Source organism: Danio rerio, chromosome 19 (genome assembly GCF_052040795.2).
Source record: "Danio rerio strain M-AB ecotype USA chromosome 19, GRCz13ab, whole genome shotgun sequence".
Classification (NCBI taxonomy): Eukaryota; Metazoa; Chordata; class Actinopteri; order Cypriniformes; family Danionidae; genus Danio; species Danio rerio.
In genome coordinates this window covers 17,750,484-17,772,500 of record NC_141039.2, presented here as the reverse complement: position 1 = coordinate 17,772,500, position 22,017 = coordinate 17,750,484, and the positions used below count along the sequence as shown (strand labels likewise).

Genomic DNA, 22,017 nt, shown 5'->3' with positions numbered 1-22,017 from the left:
GTAAAACATTTTTAAGCTGAATATATTGAAAAATAAATAGTAAAATATCATGTACTGTCATCATGGCAAAGATAAAAGAAATGAGTTGTAAGAAAATAGATATTAAAACTATGAAATTTAGATTTGTTTTGACAAAATCTTCTCTATGTTAAACTGAAATTGGGAAAAACATATACAGGGGGACACTAATAAATGACTTCAACTGTGTTTATTTTTATATCATATTCAGATTATTGTACGCTGCAAATACATGAGTGCAAACAAAAGCAGTAAGTTGTTGGCTGCAGTTCATTCAACAGTCACTTGTGTCACTATAGAAAAGGGTTTCTGAACTCACGTAGATCCCTGCCTGTTAACTGTTGTGTTGTGTTTTATATTGTCATTGTTCATCAGCAGGAGATTCAAAGTGATCAGTGACTCCAAAAATAATCTGGTCATTATAACTGCAGTGTTGATTCTGCTATTCTAATATAAACAGCTGATTTTTTAAACAAAACTTTTATCTTAATATGCTGTATATATATATATATATATATATATATATATATATATATATATATATATATATATATATATATATATATATATATAAAATTATTAAATATTTAATATAATATAATTAATTTAATATAAATATACTGTCTCAAGTCTCAAGAAGATCTGAAAGCTGATTATAGAACACCCTGATACTTGACATAATAATTTAAGGGCTAGCACTATGTTGTTGTGGTCAGAAATCAGTAGATTACTTCTGTGTGAGGAGCAGTCAGTAAGGCTTTATACAGTCACCATAATGAACCTTTATCTGCTTTTGAAAAAGTTAATCTGTTCACTCGCCTGTTCACTGTTCACAATGCACTTAAGCCCTGATGTGTTAAAATGTGTGGTGTTGGGCTAGAAAGCTCTGCTTTTAGTCCCAAAGGCTATTGCTGGGTTGATCGTCCAGTTGTCCAAGATTTTTTGTAAAGTGACTGTAATTATAAATGTGTCTGTGGGTCAGGACAATTTGTGCCATAATGAATTTATTCATGTATTTTTTGTCTGCAGATCTGCTTATAAATTTTCAGCATTATTGATGTATGTATGGATGCATGGATTGATAAATTCATTTAAGCACTACTGTCAGAAAAAAACAAAAAACAGAAAGGTCTCCGGCCTCTTAAGACATACACATTTGTATATAAAGGCTTGACATAAATACTGTAAAGGTCCAGTACATACAGCATTTCTTTATTAACATGAAATGTGTCTGTGGGTCAGGACAATTTGTGTCATAACGGACTTATTATGCATTTTTTGTCTACAGATCTGCTTATACATTGTCAGCATTATTGATGGATGTATGCATTGACGGATTCATTTATGCACTACTGTCAGAAAAAACAAACAAACAACATCAAAAAAAAAAAAAAATACAGAAAGGTCACAGGCCTCTTAAGAGGTACACATTTGCATTGCATCTAAAGGCTTGACACTGATACTGTAAAGGTACAGTACATACAGAATTTCTTTCTAAACATGAATTTGTAAAATTTACATGTACTTATATGTCAGAATGATTAGCCCCCCTGAATTTTTAGCCCCCTGTTCATTTTTTTTCCAATTTCTGTTTAACAGAGAGAAGCTTTTTTTCAACACATTTCTAAACATAATAGTTTTAATAACTCATTTGTAATAACTGATTTATTTTATCTTTACCATGATGACAATAAATAATATTTTATTATATCTTTTTCAAGACACTTTTATACAGCTTTAAGAGACGTTTAAAGGCTTAACTAGGTAAATTAGGTTCCCCTTCGGGGGGAACTTCAGCACTATAAGTGGATTTGATTGTAAAATCCACGCATTGGGAGGTTCGGTTCAGAAGCTACTCGTCTGAAAGAGTATTGAACGGGCCAATTAAGAATGAATTGGCAGCGCAAGCCTGCGCAGGTGAGCGGCATAAGCAATCAAATGAGTATATAAGCTCACCTGGCGCCAGCAGACGCTATCCTTTTCGCTTCAGAGACTTTCTGATCGAGTCGATGAGGGTTCCTCCTGCTGTGACCAGCGATTCTGAGCGAACGAGAGCATTCTCCCGGTCCAGAGTGTGTACACGCAGTGGCAGACGGTCGAGCTGGGTTTCTCCCTTGCCTGGCGTTCTTTGGGTCCGGTCCTCCAGAGCGGTGCGTATAAAGTTGCAAACTTCACAGAAAGAGCAACACAGTCATGCAGCACGTCCTTATCAGGACGGCGCTCCGACTGTGCGTTTCTGGATGCGGTGGTTTCCTGTCCTCGGATGATGGGCGCGGGCACTGCGTTACATGTCTGGGGGTCCAGCATGTTAATGCGCTGCTCGCGGGCAGTTCATGTCGTCATTGCGATGCCATGACTGTTGCGCAAGATCGCGGTTAGCCTTTGCAAAAGGGCGAACCACCCCAGTTGTCCCCTGCTCTGCAGCGGGCACTCGGGCAGATCTGAGGGTTTCAGCGAGAGATAATCCGTCGCCCACGGGCCCGCGGACCTCCCGCTCCTCTAAGCGATCCATCCAAGCTTCGGGCGGGGGAAGCGATCCGTCTAACAGATGGTAGCCCTTACGCCCGATGACACTGGAGACCAGATGTCCACCGCGGCATCGGAGGGTGGGCTTTCATTGTCCGATGATGATCCAGACCCGCTCGCCCCCTTCGGGCTGGTGAGCGCTGTCACTACGGATCCTGAAACGGACATGTTAGCCATGCTTTCCCGGGCTGCTTCGGCCGTGGGTTGGAGATGGTTTATCCCCCAGCTCCGCGGCCGGACCGACTAGAGGGGCGTTCCCTTCTTCCCGGAGGTGCACAGTAGGCTCACGCGGTCTTGTAAAGCACTTTTTTCTGCTCGTGCTGCGTGTTCCTCCACCCTAACCACTCTTGACGGTGAAACAGCCAGGGGGTATGTGGCGATTCCTCAGGTTGAGTGCGCGATGGCGGTAAATCCGCGCGGCGCCTCTTCTTGGCGGGGTCCGCCTCGTCTCCCATCCAAAGCCTGTAAGTTATCTACCTCCCTCGGAGCTAGAGCTTACATAGCTGCGGGCCAGGCTGCTTCCGCCTTGCATGCGATAGCCACCTACCAGCGCTACCAAGCGCAGGCGCTGGCCGAGCTGCACAAGGGTGGGTCCAACCCAGGCTTACGAGCTTCGCACCGCCGCCGACTTAGCTCTTCGGACTACTGAGTCCGCTGCGTGTGCATTGGGGAGGACGATGTCCACATTAGTGGTCCAGGAGCGCCACCCCTGGCTGATATGCGCAAAGTCGACAAAGTCCGCTTTCTTGACTTCCCCATATCCCCAGCCAGGTTCGGCGACACTGTCTGTGAATTCACCCAGGAATTCAAGGCGGTGAGAGAGCAGTTGGTGGGTGATGTCTTATCGGCGGTCCGTAGCCCGCTCCGCCCGCCGTGCCATTCATACCTGCTCCTCGCCGAAGGCGCCCGCCTACGAGAGCTGCTCCGCCCCCGCACACGCCTCCGGCGAAGCGAGCGCGTCGGGCACCTCGGAAGCAGGCAGCCCCCCTGCCCAGAACGCCGCTAAGTCCGGCAACGGACCGCGAAGCGCCCCTGGGACAGGCCATCTGGAGAAGAGGGAACTTGCTCTTTCCCCGCTGGAGGGCGGGGCCCCATTTCCAACGGCACTTTTTACTGCCATGAAAACATTATGAAAGGGCACTTTTCACTTCCCCAGATGTGACAGCCCGAAATCTGCCAGTCTGGGACGCTATGCTTTCTAGCTTGCAGATTCGGTGCGTTTCGCCAGTGGCTCACGAGCGCTGGGAGGACGGTCTCCTTTCTCCCACCCCTCGAGCCTCCCTTCCGGAGCTCGGGTTTGGAGTGAGAGTAAATATCTCACCTCCAGCTTTTCCGTGGGACCCGCGAGCTTCCCGGATCAGCACACCCACTCCGCGCTGCCCCACTGCTGGTACGTCAGCGATTGTAGCGATGAGTCCATTAGCGAGAGCTCTGCCTGCCTGGTTAGCGCGGGCCAGCTCTTCGCGGTGGCTCATACGCACAATCAGACTCGGCTATGCGATTCAGTTCGCAAAACGGCCCCCCAAGTCACGGGTGTGTATTCACCAGGGTCAGCCCCCTGTCCGCCCCTGTCTTGCGAGAGGAGATTGCTGTCCTCCTGGCGAAGGATGCAATCGAGCCGCTCCCTCCAGCCGAGATGGAGAGCGGGTTTTACAGCCCACGCTTCATCGTGCCCAAAAAGAGCGGTGGGTCACGGCCAATCCTAGATCTGCGCGTTTTGAACCGCTGCCTGCACAAGCTGCCGTTCAGAATGCTCACGCAGAAGCGCATCCTCCGGTGCGTTCGTCCTCTGGGTTGGTCTGCAGCATTAGACCTGATGGACGTGTATTTTCATGTCTCCACTCTTCCTCGCCACCGACAGTTTCTGCGGTTTGCGTTTGAAGGTCGAGCTTGGCAATACAAAGCCCTCCCCTTCGGGCTCTCTCTGTCTCCGCGGGTCCTCACCAAGCCCGCGGAGGGTGCCTCAGCGCCCCTTCGGCTCGCGGGCATCTGCAAACTCAATTTCTTTACGACTGGCTGAATTTTGCCCTCTCTTTTGATTATGCACAGAGTTGATTATGCACAGAGACAAAGTGCTCTGGCACTTCCACCTGTGGGGGTTTCAGGTCAACCGAGAAAAGAGCAAACTCGCCCCCGTGCAGAGGATCTCTTCTCTCGGGCTGGAGCTGGACTCGGTCACCATGGCAGCGCGCCTCTCCGGAGAGCGCGCTCAGCTGATGCTGTACTGTCTGAGAGAGCTCGACAGTAAAATAGTGGTCCCACTGAAACTATTTCAGAGGCTCCTGGGGCATATGGCATCCGCAGCCACTTCATGCCGCTCGGATTTTCTATATGAGACCACTTCAGCACTGGCTTCACGATCGAGTCCCCAGACGCGCATGGCACGCGCGCGCACACCGAGTCTCTGTTACTGCGCTGTGTCGCCGCGCCCTCAGCCCTTGGAGCGACCCCTCGTTCCTACAGGCCTGGGTGTCTCTAGAACAGGCGTCCAGTCTTGTTGTCGTTTCAGCAGACGCTTCCAACACGGGCTGGGGGGCTGTGCGTTGCGGGCATGCGGCTGCGGACCTGTGGAAAGGTACCCAGTTGCATTGGCATATCGCCTGGAGCTGTTGGCAGTGTTCCTCGCTCTCCACCGTTTTTTTCCGGTGTTGGAGTGGCAACACGTGCTGGTCAGGACGGACAGTACGGCGGCGGTGGCGTATATCAGCCGTATAGGGGGTATGCGCTCTCGCCGCATGTCTCAGCTCGCCCGCCGTCTGCTCCTCTGGAGTCATCCGCGGCTGAAATCGCTACACGCCATTCATATTCAGGCAAGCTCAACCGTGCAGCCGATGCGCTCTCACGGCAGCCTTGCGTCCTGGAGAATGGAGACTCCACCCCGAGTCTGTTCAGCTGATATGGGCGCGATTCGGGGAAGCCCAGATCGATCTGTTGCTTCCCCCGAGATCGCTCATTACCAGTTGTTCTTTCCCTGACCGAGTGCTCTCGGCACGGATGCACTGGCTTACAGCTGGCCTCGGGGCACGCGCAATACGCGTTTCCCCCAGTGAGCCTGCTCGCGCAGTTACTGTGCAAGGTCAGGGAGGACGAGGAACAGGTTGCTGGTTGCGCCCCTCTGGCTCAACCGGACCTGGATGTCAGAGCTCTCCCTCGCGATAGCCCTCCCCTGGCAGTCCCTTCGAGAGAGCACCTACTCTCTCAGGGACAGGGCACCACCTGGCACCCTCGCCGATCTTTGGAGATTTTTAGACGCGAGGAAGACTTAGGTAACCTCCGATTGCGGTGGCTAATACCGTCACTCGGGCTAGAGCCCCCTCCCCGAGCGCGCCTATGCCCTGACGTGAAGTCTATTCACTGAATGGTGTGTCTCTCGCTGAGAAGACCCCCGTAATTTGCCAGATCAGCGTTGTGCTTTCTTTACGCCGAGAGAAGTTGGAGAGCAGGCTGTCGCCCTCCACACTCAAGGTTACGTGGCTGCCATCTCCGCTCTCATAACGCGGTGGCTGGCAGCACCGTGGGAACGCATAACCTCATCATCCGGTTCCTCAGGGGCGTTAAGCGAATTAATCCACCCCGCCCCCTCTCATGCCCTCTTAGGATCTCGCCCTCGCTACACAAGCCGCGTCAGATCCCTTCGATCCTCGACTCAGTATATTTCTGTCCCTGAAGACAGCTCTGCTGGTCGCGTTGATATCGATTAGAGGGTCGGGGACCCGGAGGCATTTTTTCGGTCAGTGACTCGTGCCTGTAATTGGGCTGGCTTCTCTCACGTCCTGAGACCCCGCCCGCGATATGTGCCCAAGGTTCCTACCACTCCGTTTTAATACGAGGTAGTGAGCCTGCAAGCGCTGCCCTCGGAGGAGGCAGACCCAGCCCTTCTTTATTGTCCAATTCGCGTTTTGCGTATTATCCGGACCGCACTCAGAGTTTAGATCATCTGAGCAGCTCTTCGTCTGTTATAGCGGTCGGCAGCAGAGAAGTGCCGTACCGAAATAAGTTCCCACTAGATTGTGGATGCCTTTCTTTCACTATCAGAGCCGAGATGAGCCGCGTCCCCCGAGAGCGCGTGCGCACTCCACTCGGAGCTTCGCATCCTCTCGAGCGCGCGCACGCGGCGCCCCTCTAACAGACATCTGTAGAGCTGCGGGCTGGGTGACACCCAACACATTTGCAAGGTTTTACAATCTGCGAGTGGAGCCGGTTTCCTCAAGGGTATTAGGTAACCCTTGGTGATTGAGGAAACAATTCGGTAGGGTGTTGAAACACGCTTGCTGCGCCATTTTCCCTAACACGGAGATACGTGCGCCTTTTTATCTGTCAGTAAAGTTCCCCGTCAGGTGAGCCCTGCAGATTCCTCCGTGGCCCCCAGCACTGACTCAGCGGAGGAGTCACTTGCTGGCCCACTACGTTGTAGGTCTGCCCGCTGGTCAGCCCGCGTTTTGGGTAAAGGTGCCTGCTATGCGTGGTCCCCACTAGGCGATCCCATATGCTTATTCAGCCACGGTTAAGTCCCCCCCCCTGGGCGGACCCATGTCTTCCCTCCCCGCTAACCACTCTTTTGCTATGCGTACTCCCCCTTTTTAGGGCTAGTCCATATGTAAATTCTGCCATCTATCCCCCCTTGGGTAACGGATGGCCTCCGCAGCGTCCTCCCTATTGCACGCTTCCCAACGTACTGTCGTATTTTCCTAGAATTATCTAGATGCTCACGACTTCCCAAAAAATATATATAAATCCGTAAAACTTCTGTTGAAGTAGGATAAATTAGGGCCAGGGACACGTTGGAGGACCGCGCCCCCCATGATGTGGGTGCGTCACGCTTGCTTGACTATCTCCTCATCGGGGGTGTTGGTAAGGTGCAGTCATTATGGCGCTTTCAATGGGCTCCCAATGCGTGGATTTTACAATCAAATCCACTTATAGTGCTGAAGTTCCCCCCGAAGGGGAACGTTCGAGGTTACTAAAGTAACCCTTCGTTCCCCGAGGAGGGGAACGGAAGCACTATACTCCGTCGCCATAATGACTGTCCCTTAGCTGTTGAAAGTCTCTTCAGCTTAAAAAGGATAGCGTCTGCTGGCGCCAGGTGAGCTTATATACTCAGTTGATTGCTTATGCCGCTCACCTGCGCAGGCTTGCGCTGCCAATTCATTCTTAATTGGCCCGTTCAATACTCTTTCAGACGAGTAGCTTCTGAACCGAACCTCCCAATGCGTGGATTTAACAATCAAATCCACTTATAGTGCTTCCGTTCCCCTCCTCGGGGAACGAAGGGTTACTTTAGTAACCTCGAACGTTCACTAAGCAGGTTAGGGTAATTAGGGGAATATTGTATAAAAATGTTTTTTTTTTTTTTTTTTGTAGACTATCGAAAAAAATATAGCTTAAAGAGGCTAATAATTTTGAACTTAATTATTTTTAACTGCTTTTTTTCTACCAAAAATGAAACAAATAAGACTTTCTTCAGAAGAAAAAAAAAAAAATCAGACATACTGTAAAAAATTTCCTTGCTCTGTTAAACATAATTTGGGAAGTATAAAAAAAAAGGAAAAAAAAAAAAAAAAAACGAAAGGGGGCTTATAATTCTGACTTAAACTGTATGTGTACCTGAGTAAATCTGTAACTTTTTAAAGGGTATCGCTCTAATGAAAGCTTGTGAATCTTTTTTAATTTTTTTTTTTTTTTTGTTCTGAGAATATAGCATTCATAAACAACCTGTTAAGTTCAATAATGGTGATCCAGTGGTTGTTTGAGCTGATTAATGTAATATATCACTCCTTAAAGATATAGGTGTTATATGCTGTAGGTGATTACCATAGATCCCTATGATTACAAGTAAAAGAATCCTGTTTTATTAAGATTTAGTGTTATTTTTCCCCCCTAAACGGTGTACATACAGTTTGTTTTCAAGCGATGCATAATTTGAAGCAGTTTTTTTCCAACTGAAGTTAGATTCATACAACAGACTAGTATTAATTAAGGGCCTTTCATTTGTGAAATGTGTAATATTGATAACAATTGATTTTACTGATTGATTGCTGAAAACAAAAATAATGTACATTGAGTAAAACAAGATCTGTGAAGACTGCTGGTGTCTCTGAAAAACGGTAATGTCAATGGCCTTTAGAATGCTTTCAAAGTATATAATGATGATGTGATGGTAATCTTAATATAGCAGGACTCCATTATGTAAAGATATAATGTGAACAAAGGTTCTTTTGAAATGCACATATTGAGCATTGGATGACCAAAATGCTCTGCAACGTAGAAGGGTCAGATTGAAGCAATAATCTGGAACAATGCACACAATTTAACACATTTATCTTTCAACCCATGGAGGCACTGAAAATGGAAGGCAGCAAAATGTTGTAGAAAAAAACAAGGGCAAGGAGATTTTGAAAGAAAGGGTAAAGGTGCATACATGTAAATATCATTTAGAAACTGATTTCAATGTTCAGCTTAAGGATATAAATTTTATAATATTAGATCTAATTTATATCTAATGTTATTTTATATCTAGTTTTATTTATTCATTTTTATTTGCAGATAAAGAGATCACATAAATAAAGACCATGTAACAAATAAGTAAAATTGTATTTGTTTTAAATAAAAATTTTACATTAAAACTGAAAAGTTTGAAGAAAAAAAACATTGACTCAACCGAAAATGGTAAAAAAAACCAAAAAAAAAACCAACTTGAAAAATCTGTACACCAAGGTTTCTTACAACTTAAAGTTGAATCAGTGTTTTTTATTTAAAGTGAAACTAAGAAAAAAATTAAAACTAAGGGAAAAAAACCCTGATCTAAATGTTTTTTTTTTCTTCAAATAACATCAAAATACTTTTTATTAGATATTAATATACATTATTTAAAATGTCATCCAAAACACACAAATGTTGACTATAATGACCAGCTGTAAGACATTAGGGTTTAATCTAGCTTTGCAAATTATGAAAGATTTTAAAGATCTTGTGAAAACAAAAGCGTTTTCTTTTTCAATAATGTCGGTTATTTTTTTTAAATCATCTGGAATATGTAAACAAATAGCCACTGAGATGAAAACATACTGTTTCAACACACACACACACACACACACACACACACACACACACACACACACACACACACACACACACACACACACACACACAAAAAGCATTTACTAAATATTTCACAGGGTCTTTATAGCTTAAGCTTGGGTTCCAGAAGATGATGCAATGAGAACAAAGCTGCAAACGGCAAGGGTTTGAGCAAGAGAAAAAGACAGAGCCCAGAGCCACGATAGCAGAAATGAATAAGAGATGGACAGTTGAAAGGAAAGGAAGAGAAAGACAAGTACTTACTTCCCTGTTTATCCGAATCTAAGAGATCCAAGACACAGAGAAAGAGAGATGGGTGGAAGAAGAGAGAAAGAGAACAAAGAGAGAAACAGGCTAATTAAGATGATTAGAGAAACAAAATAAAGGCTTCATAAGTCAATTTTTTTTCAAACTGGCCACCTGTAGTGAAAAAATCACTTCAAACTAACTGCAAATTATGGTCAAGATGAGTCACCATGCATTGTCTGAGAAATCAGAGAGGTCTTGCTCAGCTGTTTCATCTTCAAATTAATGTTTTAGCAGCACATTTAGTAAATTTTTTTTCCAGTTTTACTGTATAATTGTCATATTTCTTAGAAAAAAAGAGTGTAATTTTATACTGTAGATATTTTACAATTTCTAATCAGTCAATAATATATTTTGTGAACAAATCCTATGCTTTTAAGTTTCAGAAGGGCTGGACATTTTTCACGTTTCGTGTAGTGCCACATTAAGACGTGAAAAACACATCAGTTTTGTCTTGTACCATGCACTATACAGTATATGATGCACTTTTGAACAAACAATATACTGTATTGTATCCCACAATTGTGAATTTTGTGGATGGGGATTAATACGGGCGGACAGATAAATAACATACACTTGCTGGGTTACACAAATAAAGCAAACTTTAAAGGAATTAAATGCTTTTAAGAGTTACATTTACTAAAAACCGAACATTTACAGTTGTTTTCTCGAAATATGTGATGATTTTATGCAATTGCTGTGTTAATGCATTTTATTTGAACACATCCTGAAACAACTTAAAATGGGGGTCTGTTGCCATTGAACAAATATAAATTTCACATTGAACAAATATACATTTCACATATTTGAAATATGAACATAACATGAACCAAATACCTCTAATCTAACCAAAAACAGGACATGATGTCACAAGATGTGAGCAGAAAAAAAAATATTTCAAGTTATGTGTGTATGTGTCTGTTATTATTTATTTTATTGAAAGTAACCTAACAGTTAGTCTTTTTTTCTGCTAAGGGCCTGGACACATTAAGCCGACAACTGGCCCACTGGTCAGTTGACATTGGTTTTCATTGATCTTCATTTATCATTGGTCTGACTGGTTATTCAACAACAAATCAGATTGTGTTGTGAACTAACACAGTGAAGTAAAGAGACTATTTTACTATTTTAGCAAGAAGGAACACAAAAAGGCTGGCTGTAATTTCACTACATTTCTTGAATATTTGCAAAAATGTTTGGATCATTAGACTATCAGGCATATTTGCAGAGTCAAATCCCTCTGTGGTGAGTGACAATCACTGTTATAATGGTACTGAAAGTTGTTTTGTTTTATGTACTTTTATGGTCAGAAGTTCTGGTTTTGTCATTCTTAATGAGAAAACAGAAACATCTTAAAAACCTCTCAAGCATCCACAGAACGTGCACTCGTTGTCAGCTTGTTCTTTGCAGTCGGCTTTGTATGTACCGACCCCTAAACAACAAGCTGGTTGACTTAACACACACTGAACAATAAAAATTTCTCACAAAATAAAAAATACATGTCTGCATAATGACAATAAACATATTTAAGGCTCCATTTTACTGATCTAGGCGCAAAATCTAAAGTGCAGCACACAAAAGCATTAAGGTCGTATCGGAATCCACTTTTGCTCTTTTAAGGCCAGAAAATTACACTCTGTGTCACGGCGCATGGTCTAACAGGGTTGTGCTTATTTTCTTTATGAGTTATAGGTATGTTTTGAGAATAAACCAACTAGAGTCTCATCTTCCATTCCCTTTAATAGTCAGTTGCGTCGCACCATGGCATATTTGCTATTTACATGGCGATCTTTGCAAATGGAAAAACTAAAAACTTCACTAGCAAGAAAACACTTAAATAAACCATTTGCAGCACAAGGATAGTTTAACTTTTTTTTCTTTCTCTCTTTCGTGGATAAGGAAACACTGTTGTACTCCACAGTGCTGTACACCAGTGAAGACACCCACTATATTTTTTTTCGTGCAAAGATTTTTTTTCAAAACTATTTCTAAATTCAGTTCTAATTCCCAGCAAACAAATAAATGAACAATAATAATGAAGTGTGATAAAAAAAAATAAAAAATATATATATTATATTTATATCCAAACACACGTGCTATGCCCCATATAATCCAAAACCTGACAGGTGGGCAAATCTAAGCTAAACATAAATATGCATATAATAAATAATACTAATATTAACATTATACAAAAGCAAGTTGTAGTGAATAAACTAAAAAAGCCCCCTGAGATTAAGAAAGCATGGAGGCATTAGTTTTTATATTTATGTAGAAAGTAATCATTTTTGTAATATTTTATTTCTTTAATTCTTTTTCATTTGTAAAGATATTTTCATCCAGCTCGTCCATCCTGCTTGTTTTAAGCTGATTTAAACAACGTGGCAGAAAATGAAAAAAAATTAAGGTTGCACCAGTCTGAATATAGCAACACGTCGGGGCAAACACGTTTTGTGCCTTATTGCACCAGGTGTATGATAGGGCCCTAAAAGTGTCGGGATTTTGCTGCAGAAAATCGATTTTTTAGCAGTGAAGAGCTTAAAACTTACACTTTTGTTACCATTGTAACCCAATTCCATTACTAGTTTTACCCAATAACTGCTTGACCCTTTGGCATGGCTTTGTGCTTTGATTGTCGTTTTGTTTTGGAGTTGTACATATTTGTTAAACACAATCACAATCAAAATTTATTTGGTCAAATTGATGAAATAATTGATTGACTGTGCCATATATAGTATCATTTTTCAAATATTGGTATATTTTTTGTAGTGGTTGTATGATGAATATACTATTGTTTGCAGCTCACATCTTCCATTAAGTGTATTATGTTAAGAATAAATACAAATATGACAATATATTAAATAAAAATATTATAGTTAATTCCAAAGAGAGGTTATTTGAATCAATTTAACACCAATCAAACTTTAAAAGTGATTAAAAACTCAGTGCACTATGTTTATTAATCACACATAGATTGACTTTTTGATTCTAGAATGTGAATTGCTATTGAGGAGAAGAGAAAATCAGGACATCTGGTTCTTAGAAAGGTGGAGTAAAAGGCTTATAATTGTAGTAAACAAATCTCTATAAGCCACTTTTTCATCATACAAAACCTGTGATTCAAATACAAATACAAAAAGAGTAATTCACATTTGTTCACTTTGCAAGCGTAGATCATAACAACGGCTCTTAAATGGCTTCAGCCCTGAATAGAAATAAATGCTGTTCAGAACCAAGGCAACCACCTAAATTCTAGTCCTGAGATGTGTAAGCTCCTTCAAACTACATAACTTTCAGTGCTCAAATTCACTTAAACTTTCCACCAAAAGATGACACACAAAAAGTGAAGTTACTAAGATTCCATGGTAACACTTTACAATAAGGTTCATTAGTTAATGCATTTACTAACATGAACTAATCATGAACATCACATGTACAGCATTTATTAATCATAATTCAACATTTACTAATGCATTATTAACAACCAAGTCCATGCTTGTTACCATTAGGTAATGCACCATGAGTTAACATGAACTAACAATGAACTACTGTATTTTCATTAACTAACATTAACTAACATGAACAAATACTGTAGTAAATGTATTGTTCATTGTTTGTTCATGTTAGTAAATGCATTAATTATCATTAACTAATGAACCTTATTGTAAAGTGTGACCGATTCCATCAGAGATATTGTTATAAAATGTATGCTTTAGGTACAGGAAAGTATGGTATCTATCAAATGGTTAGGATTAAAAGCAACGTGTTCTGAATCTGACTGACAAAGTGTCTTATGTCTAAGATTAGTACTAACAAATCTTTATGGGAAAAGACAAGACGTGTCAGCACTAAAGTCAGATGTTTGACAGGTTGTTAGCAAGGCAGAACAATGCAGGCATATGGGATTGTATCGAAGAAGAAAAAAATGTGAAGAAAATGTTCAAGAAGAAAGTATTAAACTAGGCAGCAAATTCGTCAATGGACAATGTGCTCAGTGAGAAAATAAATGTCTATATAAACCATATAAATGTTCATCTAAATTTACTGTAAGCAGAAGTGAGCGAAAAAACTACTTTTTGAAAAAAAGATGTACAGACAAAGACATGTAAACAAAGGAATCAAAAAACTTACATCAATGTAGTTTGCATTGACATAGTCTGAGTTAGGATCAGCCAAGAGGGAATGCATTTTGACACGATGGCGGTCTTCTGTTGGGGTTAAATAATTAAACACATACAAAGTCAGTGATTAGGTATAGGTAGGTTGGTAAATAACTAACTAACTAACTACATAAATAAAGCAATCTACTATCATTGAATGTGTACATGCTTCAGCCTACATTTTTGCAAAACCTGCTTTGGGTACATTTTGTTGCATGATTCAGACGATAAATTCACTGAAGAAGATGTTTTCAACCCTGTTCCTGAGATCTACTTTTCTGAGTTCAGCTGCAACATTCATTAAACACATCTGTATTTAATTAAGTGCTCTTTCAGATCCTGCTAAGTTGGTTTAGTTGTGTTTGATCAGGGCTGGAGCTAAAGTCTACAAGAAGGTAGATTGCCAGGAACAGGGTTGTCAAAGGCTTTAATTTATTAAGGCTGATTTATACTTTAACCTGACGCCGCATCATGGACCTCCACCGATTGCACGTGCACCTCAAAAAATAAACAAGGCTTTTCTACTTGATGCATTCACCGTAGTGATATTCTTTAAAAAGACGGGGTGGTCAAAAGAAACTCACCGTAAAGTCAGATTAACAGAGAAATAGGACATTTTCTGAACTGCGTCACATCATTAAAGAGCCATTATTAGGGGTTTTTGAGAATACCCTTCCATGTAGTTTGTAACACAGCTCTAAGTGAAGTGAAGTATCCAGCTAAGGCTTAAATCTGTTAGTGTGCAGTGTTTAAAACTGTTGATTCATCTATAAAAGAGTCGACTCATAGTGCTTCAAACGAGTCACCTTGATACCGAGTCATTAGGTGTTTCGCCATGACGTACGAACGAAACCAAGTTATTCACGTGCACGCGCAAACCCGGGAGATTTCAAACCTGCGGCCCCGCCCTCTGACATAGAAACCCAGACACACACACACACACACACACATACAAACATGCCGGTCGATTGAAGTCACACTGCAGATGGATATTATTGAGTCTCTACCCAAAGATGAAACCTCAGCATTATAGCCAAGCAGTTGGAAACTACTGGAAACTTCTGGAAACTACATGCTACAAAAAATACTTCATCGGCGTTTGTTAAAGGAAGGATCAGTAAAGAGTAACTTACTGATGGATGTCAGGATGGGTTTCTTCCTCCATTTCTCAAGTGTAAGTACGTGCGATTAAAGTTGCCTCGTTTACTCTAGCTTGCAAATGTATTTAGTAGTGATTTGTCACTTGTAACCGCGTGTACTGTATCAGGTAACTCGCTTTATTCTCATATCGGGTGCAAAGCCACGTTTAAAACGCGACATGTGCTGCTTTGTTTACGGAGCTCCGTGGAGGAGGAGTAGTGTGTGTGTGTCTGTGTGTGCGTGTGTGTGTGCGTGTGCGCGCGCTGTCGTCCGGAGGTGTGTGTGTTTGTGTGTGCGTGTGCGCACGCGTTGTCGTCCGGAGCAGGGTTAAGTGTGTGTGTGTGTGTGTGTGTGTGTGTGTGTGTGTATGTGTGTGTGCAATATGTGTGTGTGTCTGTGAAAAGAGCAGAGTGAGACAAGCTACAAGATCTCCTCAACTGTTTTTGGAGTTTTTGCTTAATAAAATAGTTAGTCGCCTGTATTTTCAAGTCCATAGTCTGTATTTACATTGACCCACTGGCAGCTGAAACCCACGCCTACACTATCGAACGTGTATGAACTGTGATTACTTTTATATTCCTGATTAGCTGTTGGGCATTTCACTCTTTCACTGAAGGCAGTCGACCAATCGCAACAGACTGTCATCAGTCCAATCAGCGCAGATTAGCTTCGCGCTAAGGAGGGGTTTGGGAACAAATGAATCACTGGACGATTCATACGGGAGTCGCTGGGATAATTAGGTAAATATAAATGCAGATTATAAGACCATGAAAGTGTTTTTTGACCTTGCATGCATATTAGACTGTTGTTGGAGACCCTTGCAACCAAGATATGATATCATATCAAAAAGATATGACCCTATTTCATGTATAAAATGGGCTCGTTAATATTTAAGGTTCATTCATTTTCTTTTCAGTTTAGTCCCTTTATTAATCTGGGGTCGCCACAGTGGAATGAACGGGCAACTTATTCAGCATATATTTTATGCAGCAGATGCCCTTCCAGCCGCAACCCATCTCTGGGAAACATCTATACACGCTCATTCACACTCATTCACTATGCACAAATTTAGCTCACCCAATTTACCTGTACTACATGTCTTTGGACTTGTGGAAGAAACTGGAGCACCCAGAGGAAACCCACGCGAACACAAGGAGAACATGCAAACTCCACACAGATATGCCAACTGACCCAGCCAAGGCTCGAACCAGCAACCTACTGTGTCGCCACCTCGTTCAAAATTTTTAAACTAATTATTTTTATAATTTATTTTAATGATTATAAAGATTTTTAAAACCAATCCATATCGTTTAAATTAAAGTTTGATGCATCACTTGCTTTTGTTCATATCTCAAACAGTTTTACCTATTAAGGATAAATATTAATGGCAACAGAACATGGGTTGCTCTACAAATATATATATTTTATTATGGCAAGAGTAAAAGACCAAAAACTAATTTAACTTTAAAAATGTAATTTAAAACTTACAAAAAAAACTCACTCCACACTCACTCCACAATTCACACATTACTGTCTGGCTAGTTTGTGTCCTTTCCTTAAATGCCAAGGTGAAAATGGCCCAACATTCTTGACAATTATCACAAATAAAGCCTAGAAAAAAATAGGGCTAATATAGTGTAAACTGATTTAAATATTATTTTTCTGTTATCAAAGAAATAATTTTATTACTTCATTTTAGTTTTGTAACTATTAAATTGTTTTAAATTAAAAATTGTAATATATATACAACAGTGTAAAACCTATGCATGGTGGAAAAAACATATTCTTTAATTGTGTATTAAAACCAATTTAACCATGACCTCTCTTTTTGGTCCCTCAAGTTTTTTTTTTTTTTTTACTTTTTAACAAAAATTTTTCTCCTTTCCCACTCCTGTTGCAATTTATAGCTAAGAATTATTGTTCATCTGGTTATCGCTATGACCATGCATGGACAGATCATAAAGATGTCTGTACAGGCCTACCTGTTTCAGACAAAATCTCTTCAAAGTGATTCACATTCAACTCAAATGAAATGGGGCGTCAGTTGCTCATGTCTCAAAAAAGTTCATGTACTCAGCCAGCCAAAATCATGCCGTGTGCTCCCAAAGCGAACCTCCACAAACTCAACTATAAATCAGGCTTTAGAGGGTGCTGTCTGCATTTTATTTTGAGATACGTGAGTGAAATACATTTCGTTGAATGTTTCAGAAACATGTCCCTCTCTACACAAGATGAGAAGAAGGGGCATGCTGTGGAGAACACCTAGACCGGCGAACCACTGGCTAAACTCTTCTCTAAACCCAACCAACAATGTTTTCATAAACAAACATAAAAAAAAAAACATTGCGACCATGCAGTTTTACCTTTTTTTTTATATAGTTTTTATTGCCTTATGGTATTTTGCTATTTTACTGCACTCAAAACTGAGTACACTGCATACTGTAACAAGAGCAATACCATACCGAGTGAGCAACTGAGCAAACTAACAAGCAGAAAACTTGTTAGTAAGGACAGATAGGTGAGGCAAATGTATTACATGTATTACAGCTACAATGTATTACAGCTAATAAACATCATTAAGTTGTTTTGTGGTATTTTGTTTGTTGCTGTGCAAAGTACTTTCACAAAAATAATCCTTCACTCATTGATAATATGTTCCTGTAAATCTGATTAGTGTAAAAAGGAGCACAATTTGTTGGCATCATAGCGTCTAAAGAAATTTATTTGACCTAGAAATTGTAGCCAATTTAAGGTTTAGGTGCGTTAGTGCTGTTTCACAAAAAACATATAGGCTGAAGCATTGAAAGAAAGGAAGCATTTGAACCACTTATCTTAGCAACATATTTGCCATGACATCTACAAAATGCTGTATTTTTAAACTAAAATTTGCAGATGTACCCAATATTTGCTTATGCATTACATTATACATCCATTATTTTCATAAAAAAATGTATATGCTGTCTATAACGTACAATCTCCTCAGAGTATAAACTTATTATTTACTTATTATTTATTTATTATTTATATATGTTATTTACACTTACGTCCTAAAAGGGTGTCATGTCGTCCCTTGGTCTTGTCCTTCTTGTCATTTATGTCCCAGCCATCAAAAAAACTCTGCAGACACATAAACAGATATGCAAATTATTGTGGTGTGCTGAATATCAAAACAATCACTTTTCAAACATAAGGTAAAACTTTAATACAATAAAGACATATTGACTTTACTTGACAAAAGAGACAGTAAAGGTATATCTTCACAAAATGTCATAAAATGTGTCCATTTAAATCTAATTATTTTCTTCTTAACTTTCTATCAATTAAGGACTCCTGTAACCATGTATGCAAACATCTTTTCATCTTTTTTTGAATAGAAAAGTTGAATAACTAACTTACTAACTAACTAACTAACTAACTAACTAACTAACTAACTAACTAACTAACTAACTAACTAACTAACTAACTAACTAACTAACTAACTAACTAACTAACCAACCAACTAACTAACAGAGTACTGACTCAAATTCTCACCAAAACAATATTTTTGGACAAATGAGTCATTGTAATATGCAAAATTCTGTGTTTTTGGACATTGTCAGCACTATTAACTATTTATTAGCTAATTAACTATTGATTCAGTTAAACGGGGGTTGTGTACATTTGCAAATATTTATGGTTGTTTATGTTATTATGATAAAATGAAGTGCATTATAACTGCATACCATACTAGCATCCAATATCTAAGGGAAAATCTCCATGCAAATCACAGAATTAAATACTGTTTATGTTTTGTGGCATTGCCTCATTTGCATAATTCATTAAGTGAAGCAGAGTAACCAACATAGACGGCACATGCTAATAAATAAAGCTATCAGTGTTCAAATTATTTTGATGTAATGTCACTGATGTCATGCAGCACACTTAATGACATGAGCAGATGCAACTTTGCATCTTTGTCATTTCCGCAGAAACTGCTTAGTTATTTGTTTAGAATTTGATGATAACACATTTATTGTTGTTTTTGTGTAATGAAAGCAATGCAATTGCTCACTGTCAAACTCAAGAAAAGTGTGTGGCTGATAGTTTTCAGTACAGTCTGTGTGCATGAATGGAGAAAGCTTTGAGCTCTGCCAACGTCCTCCAGCTGTCTAAGTGCTTTCTAATGCCGCATAGTTTTTGAGCTAATGTGTGACAGCTGTTTAACACACATCCCCCCGAAAGCAGGTGAAGCGTAGCACCTGGCAATTACATCTAAATGACTGTAATTTAAAAAAGACCCCCCAAAATAAGTGCAAGTCACGTTTTCCCACTCGTCCATTAAGTCCCCTTTGCTCTCGCATTTTTATCAAGTCAGATAAAATTTATTGAGCAGATGCATTATTGGAATTTTGTTTCTTGTTTACAGTTCTCTTTATTTCACTCTGTCAGTGTGTGGAAGTTTGCTTTGTTGTAATAACAAAATAAATTTTAAACGGATGCCAAAGGAACAGCAAATGCAGTTTTTAATATTGTGTAATTAATTTCATAAATAAATAAATAGTACCACAGTTGTAAGAAATTCACTGTAAAAAGCTCCCATAAACTCTGTGGACCTTTAACTGGTCCAGAATTAATTAAACAATGTTTCCTTTAAATTGTAAAGGTCTGTAGTGGGGCAATACATATACACTATCAGAAAAAAAGGTACATGTGATACAAATAATGTTCCTTAAGGAACTGTTTTGTGCCTTTGTAAAAGTTGTACCTTACATGGTACAGAAAAGACCTCTTATGATACTGTTTTGTACCTTTTATGGTACAAAATGAAGGTAAACATTTGTTCACATAAAAAAAGGTACATATGTGTTGGAAGACTCCTTCTTTATTACAATATCTATGGAAACAAATATTACTGGAAAGACAAAGTGATTTTTAAAAAATAATTTCCATATTAAAACATAAATCATCGATTAAAAGCATATGCTTAAAGAAACTCATAAACATTAATTATTAAGTTCTGTAATACAAAACAACTGATAAAAAAAAGCTACAGGTATTTTAAACTAAACATTTAAGGCAATTTTTAATTAGAATGCTTTCCACTACGCACATAAGCTGGCAAAAGTCTTGCATATGCAAAGTGTGTATGCAGACATTTTATATTGTGAAGCTAATCAAACATTGTGCATATCTTGTTACAATACTTTTGCATAATTATATTTCTATTTTAAAATTATAAGTAAAATTTTGAGAAACAAAAAAGGTTTTATATTGTACAAGGGAGAAAGTATTTCTGTAACATTTTTGTGAAAAGTGTTGTGAAACGTTTAGCAAAAAATAGATCTTTTGAATTATGTTAAGGTATATTTTATTTATTGTAAATTGAAAATGTGAATTTACACAAAATTAAACTTTTTTTTTAAACATTGTTTAAAAATGTATTTGATGTTTTATATTTAGTAAAAATAAATTGACACATTTTGGATATAACAAAATGCCTTTAAATAGTTCTTGAAAGAACACATTTGACACTGTTATTGTACAAAGTCTCTTGTCAGTGTAGTGGTATCTTGTGATTTGTACAATAGGTACAATATTGTATCTGCAGGTTTTAAAAACCAAAGGTACATTTTGGTTTCCCATGGTACAAATCATGTCCTTAAAAGTGCAAAGTGCAATGCTACAAATTTGTGTCTGTCTTAAGGTACAATTCTGTTCCATAAAAAGGTACTGTATATACTGTATGGTACAATTTGAAAGCTCAGTAAGAAATGCATTTACACCATTTATTTAAACTGGTTTGCTTGCAGTACCCGAGTTAAACTCTTTCTAACAGAGGATATAGAACAAAAACAAAAAGTGAATATTATTGAGGTGGTTGAGACGCAGACAGAAAACATAAACAGCGAAATTATCACTTCATTACTTATGTGATGTCAATTTTATTTTATTTTTAATTACACTGATAACAATAATGATAATAATTAACATAATAAATAAGACGAAGAAGAAGAAGAAGAAGAATAGGAAATGGAAAGATTAAAAAGCATCTCCAATTTACTTTGCAATTACTATATGAAAGCAATTTTATTAATGCACTTTTTAATATACATTATAAAATATTAAATGTGATGTAAATCCAAATATCATCCAAAGATTGGTTGTAAGCAGCCATATAGCAACAACAAGATAATATTCATTTGATCAGACACTTTAATAAAATAAATAAATTAATTAATAATAATAATAAATTCCATCCATCCCTGTTGTGAATTTTACTTTACATACTGTTGTGTCTGTCAATCTCATTTTGGTTTGCTTGCCAGACAGAAGAAACAGTGAAAAGAATGTTCAGTAATCTTAATGGTCTGTGTCACTGTTCTGCACACTGTTCTGAAAGCTCAGCCAGTGCAGTGAGTGGTATATCATGACACAAGATAAAGCTGTTTCTTTGAGTAATAACTACCATAACCAGAGTATGACTGATGTGATTGCACTTTCACTGGTGCATCTGTAGAACTGCATGAGACTGGTTTGAGGAATATCTGAAAAAGTACACATACTGATATGCTTTCTGACAGATGTTTGATCACATTTGAAAGAGTTTGACATGGGAAGAAGAATTTAATGAATTAGACCACATTGACTACATAATTTCTAAACACATCACATGGCATGCTTTCTGATATCAATGATCACTTTAAAAGGACATTCTTAGTCCAGCAGATGTTGGTTAATTTTTGGTTCCATTTGCTTTTAATCTGCAACATTTTAAAGTTAATTTAAATGCTAGTCTCGTATACTGTGACCACCT

General features: G+C 39.5%; 1 protein-coding gene across 10 annotated transcripts in view; it reads right to left on the bottom strand.

Moving 5' to 3' along the window:
* Positions 1–22,017, bottom strand: part of ptprua (protein tyrosine phosphatase receptor type Ua) — a 438,644-nt gene that overhangs the window by 44,894 nt on the left and 371,733 nt on the right. For 6 of the 10 annotated variants that reach the window (XR_015945324.1, XR_015945325.1, XM_087295571.2 and 3 more), the window contains exons 18-19: positions 18,269–18,341; positions 14,056–14,132 (exon numbers count right to left, since the gene is read on the bottom strand). Coding sequence is in view for 8 of the 10 variants with exons in the window: in XM_087295571.2 (XP_087151697.1) it covers positions 14,056–14,132; positions 18,269–18,341 (150 nt within the window). In the remaining 2 variants the exon portion in view is untranslated. Of the gene's footprint in view, positions 1–9,885; positions 9,904–14,055; positions 14,133–18,268; positions 18,342–22,017 lie in introns of all 10 variants that reach the window. The other 4 variants (XM_087295567.2, XM_087295569.2, XM_087295568.2 and 1 more) reach the window with 1 other exon arrangement.